General features: G+C 34.3%; 1 protein-coding gene across 2 annotated transcripts in view; it reads left to right on the top strand.

Annotated features, from left to right (window-relative positions):
* Glys (glycogen [starch] synthase) overlaps window positions 1-5000 on the top strand; it is a 38755-nt gene that overhangs the window by 33242 nt on the left and 513 nt on the right. For both annotated transcript variants that reach the window (XM_086535124.1, XM_086535125.1), the window contains 2 exons: window positions 386-583; window positions 4591-5000. The exon at window positions 4591-5000 is cut by the window's right edge and continues 513 nt beyond it. In XM_086535124.1, coding sequence (XP_086391250.1) covers window positions 386-583; window positions 4591-4644 — 252 coding nt within the window. In that variant the 3' untranslated portion in view covers window positions 4645-5000. The remainder of the gene's footprint in view (window positions 1-385; window positions 584-4590) is intronic.

Raw genomic sequence — 5000 nt, forward strand, 5'->3', positions numbered from 1 at the left:
TATTGGTATATTTAGATTGTATACATAAAATGTACAAGATGTGTTTATTTTAAGATTTGGGATATATGTTTTACATTTAGAAATAAGATAATTTCCTGTTATTTCAATTATAGTAATGTGAATGGTATATGAGAGAACTTTAATGTGACTGTTTTCTTTGATCGCTCAGGATATGATTAAACTTAATTTTTCATATAATGTAAATGACTTTGCTATGTTGTATAAGAGATCTTAAGTATTTCAAATCTCAAAATTTGTGTTATTTTCATGTAATTGGGCATCTCCAATACTAGATAAAAATAAAATAATAAAATAAGATAAAAATTGTACCCACCCAAAAAAGGAGGAATAGAATTTTCAACCATCTAAAAAAAACCTATTCCAGTATTACCGTCAAGCACGCCAACATGCCCTACGTGCGGTGTATCCAGAGCTAGCCCTAGAGGAAGAAGGTGCAGGTGCAGGGAGACTCAACTATCCTCGCCCGCTGTCTGAGCCTCCATCGCCTACCTCCTCGCGAGCCACAACCCCTGCTCCCTCAGAACATGGCTCGGATGAGGACAGCGTTGACAGCGAAGCAGAGGTGAGGTTTTTGGGATTCTTTTCTCCCTGATGTTCCTCTTTTGCATTGTGCTGTTTTACCCATTCACGCCGGGGCCATTCCGGCTTTGCACGGTCGCTATACTGAGGTTTTCGAACGCATCATCCGAACGCTTCAAGATTCTCGGGGGCACGGGCCGCGAGCCTGGGCTGCCTGCTCGCTCACCCCGAGTGCCGGCCTTGGCCAGATATCTCGTCGGCTGTGTCTGACGCGAAAACCACGAAACGTGTCAACACGTCATCCGGCGTGAATGGGTTAAGGGAGAAGGTCTGTTCACCAAAACTAAATTTGAATCATGTATGTTAACTCTTACAGCCGTGTTATTTATACTCTGGAAGGTAACATATGTGCTACCCTTACAAAAGGAACTCTAAAATTTTGGTAGTCTTAAACTAGTCCCATTACTCAAACAGGTAAGCAGTGATTACAAACTTAAATGAAAAGTAAACTCCTTCAAGATCATGGTTGTTTCAGCTATAGATAGTAAGAATAGATAGTAAGAGAGTAGTCTAAACCATTTAACCCGTTAACGACGGTTGACAAGATATCACGTCAAGTGGTGGCAGCACCAGCTGACGGGGAGAAGATATTTTGTCATGGCTATCCTCCTGGCTGGCACGCTGGGTGAGCAGGCGAGTAGTGCTTGGCTGTGGCAAGTGCAGGCAAATAGCCCGAGGCGTTAGGCTTACACGTTTGAAATATCCCGGCATTTTGAAAATTTGGAGCCAAAATAGCCCCTTAGGCAACGGGTTAAGGGGCTCTTTTCTGCAAAAGACAAACTTTCACAAAGTATCATGTATTTATCTTCTATGATATTGTGCAGAGAAATTTACCCTTAAATTTGGATCTGCTATTGAAGTAAAGATTTCTTGGGAATGAAAATTACTCTTTTATAATAAGCCATTTGTTTATTTGGATTTCATAGATTTTATCATGATTGAATGAAACGGAAATAGTTTATATATTTTGAAATTGTAGTACCACCCTATATGTACATGAACTTTGCCCTCCTCTTGTGGTTAATGGTAGTGCAGGATGCCCTCCTCTAGGGGTTAATGGTAGTGCAAACTGCATATTTTTGGTGTCTTGCACATGTGTCATGTGAATGCATTAAGGAAAGGGGCAAACCAGTTATTATATTTTATCCCAGAAAGAATCTTGTGACAATTTTTATCAATTACATATTTAGATTTGGATGATGTATGGACAATTTACTATCTGCTTATTTATTATCAAGTATACATATGTAACAGTGCTGTGGCAAAAGATATCAGAAGAAACATCATCACCACCATCGTATAGCTATATTTTGTGAAATTACCAGTGGGTTCAACATTTTCTAGAATTCACAAGTATTAGGGAACATGAATAATCAGGTATAAAAATCTTGAGGAGGTTTATCAATATATTTGTCAGAAGAAAAAATAAAATAAAATAAAAATATAAAAAAATAAATGCAGTGCAGTGAGGTTCTGTTGTAACTTTGTGAACTAAAGAAGTTTGGAAATTATTGTGATTGGCATGAATTTTGATAATTACGATTATTAACTGTAAAGATAATGGAATTAACGTACCAAAGCATGTACATTTTACTAACCACCTTGGAATTTGATTATACACTTAGCTCTATTTACCACCACACTATCTAGTTTTTATTATATCAATATTATTAAGCACTTTGTCCACCTCTCTCACGAAATATCTATGTAACTTGAGAATAGTTTTTAATTATGAAGTAAAAATTAAAAGTACTTTGGCATTGGTCATTGGAATAGACTGTGATATTTCATCTCTCGCCCTCTCCCCTCCCCCTTCCTTTCTCTCTTTACGTAATGGATAGTGACAAATTCTTGTGTCTCAGTCTTCCCCTCTCAGTTTTCACTTCGCTTACGAGATGCTGGTCTTAGGACGCCCGGCATGATAGCTCAATCTGTGGCGCGGGAATGGGAATGAGAGAGAAGAAGCAAGAGTTAATGCACTTAGTTTTGAATTTTTCACTTTTGATCTTAAAAGAAAAAAAAAAGAGAATATAAAGCACACTGTAAGTCTGTATGATTTGCACGTGATTCATTTAATTTTGCCTTAATTGCTTTGAATGATGGCTGCCTAAGCGTGGTGTTATATACTCATCTCGCTATTGGAAATCTTAAGACTATTTGCACTTTCCTCTGTTCCCTCTTTCAGACCCCATTCTTATGGGTTCATTAACTCTTTCAGTCTAAGGAGACCATATTTGGTTACTAATGCCATAACATTTTGGGTATGTAGGATAGAAATTGTTGATATTATGCATGCATCTACCAGCTAATACTTAATCAACACTCATCCAACCTTATATGTTGTCAGGAGAGGCTAAAAATATACTTTCAATGTTTCTTATTCATTATAGATTACCTTTCTTGAAAATAGGCTTTTATTCTATTAGTAATGAGTGAAAAGATATTACGTCTAGTGGTTTAGGGGTCAGATGCTAGGGATGGGATATTTAGTCAAGGCCGGCAGGCCTGGTGATCAGCGTACAGCGCTCGGCAGAGAATCCCGATGCGTTAGGCTTATGCGTTTGTAATATCCCCGCAATTTTGACCATTTAGAGCCAAAATAGCCCCGTCGTTAACGAGTTAAGTAGGCGTTGTTCATGCTCATTGCCCATGGCAACAAGATTATTTATTGACAGGTTTCATGCAAAATTTACAGAAGTAGATGCACAAAGGTATATGCATGACCTCAGGAACTGTTTTTTTTTTTTTAGGCAAATGCAAAAGTTGAAGGAAAAATGTTAATGTTAATTTGAATATATAGACCTAAATTTCTTAAAACGTCATTGAAAGATGAGCCTATATGTAACTCTTAGTATACCGTTGTTTGAGTTTTTGAAAATGTAATTGTGTGGATTAGATCTTATTTTATTTTGGCAGGCAGATAGATAAATAGATGAATAAATAGATTTATAGATATCGATATTGATATTAATGAAAATATACATAGATATATCTTTATTACACTAATATCTTGCTGGTCCTCTGCTGTCCATCCCTCCACCCATCTCCACCCCATACAGAAATAATAATGAATTGATTAAATGATAATATATGTGACGAGGATATAGATCCTACAAATACTCAGCAAAATGCGAATGGATTGAAACCTTTTTGACAGAGAGCATGAAGTTTTATTGTTGGTGTTGAGCTTTATTGTAGCTTTTGTATGATTTATATTTAATGTTGTTTTCAAGTAAAAGAAAACAAGAATGAAAGAAGGAAAGGGTTTAGATAATTGATTTTTTTTTAAATTATGCAATAATTGTGTGTGTGTGTGTGTGTGTGTGTGTGTGTGTGTGTGTGCGCGTGTGTGTGTGGCATGTGCATATGCATATGCGCATGCTCATATTAACGGTCATTTCTGTCATTTATGAGCTAAAACCTGATTATTATTTTTATTTATATATGTATATATTTTTTTATATTATTATTATGATGATGATGTTGATTATTATTATTATTATTATTATCATTATTATTATTATTAATATTAATATTATTATTATTATCATCATCATCATCATCATCATCATCATCATCTTTATCATCATTACTATCATTATTTTTATCATTATTATTATTGTTATCATCATCATCATCATTACTATCATTATTTTTATCATTATTATTATTGTTATCATCATCATCATCATTATCATCATCATTACTATCATTATTTTTAGCATTATTATTATTATTATTACTATTATTGCTATTATTACCGTTATTATCATCATTATTATTTTTATTACAATTGTTATTATTATTATTATTATTATTATTAACATGATTATTGAAGGTAGTAGATAAATGTGTTAAAGATAAGAAAATGATGATGCATATTATCTTACCATGAAGATAGTAATAATATCGATCTTGAGATTAGTGAAGAATCTCCCGTTTTCTCGCACGGCAGTTGATCTAACCTTTCCGTTTCTTTTCTCCTTTCAGTTGGAGGAGCTTGGTGTCACCAGCGGAAATGGAAGCACGGCTGGAAGTCGATAGATGGATAGATGAAAAGAAGAGTTTTTTTAATTTTTGTTTTTTTTATTATTATTATTATTATTATTATTATTATTATTGTTATTATTGTTATTATTGTTATTGTTTTCTCATTATTTTGTCTGTTGATTGAGCGGGAATTGATGATATCTTGACCTGTGACAAAAGAAATGGGGAAAGGTTTTGATAGTAGTGCTTTTGTTTATGATCTGTCCGATTGTCACTCTTCTAGTGCATTGCTTTCCCTTGCGTCGTCAAAACTCGGGGGAAATTTTCTGTGTCTTCCCTAAAAGATATCTTCCAATTTTTTTATTGTTATTATTTTCTTGTAATTTTTTTTTTTTTCTTTTTTTTTGTAA

The sequence above is a fragment of the Penaeus japonicus genome, unplaced genomic scaffold, assembly GCF_977035675.1.
Source record: "Penaeus japonicus unplaced genomic scaffold, GWHDUDI00000001_assembly GWHDUDI00000042, whole genome shotgun sequence".
Taxonomy (NCBI): domain Eukaryota; kingdom Metazoa; phylum Arthropoda; class Malacostraca; order Decapoda; family Penaeidae; genus Penaeus; species Penaeus japonicus.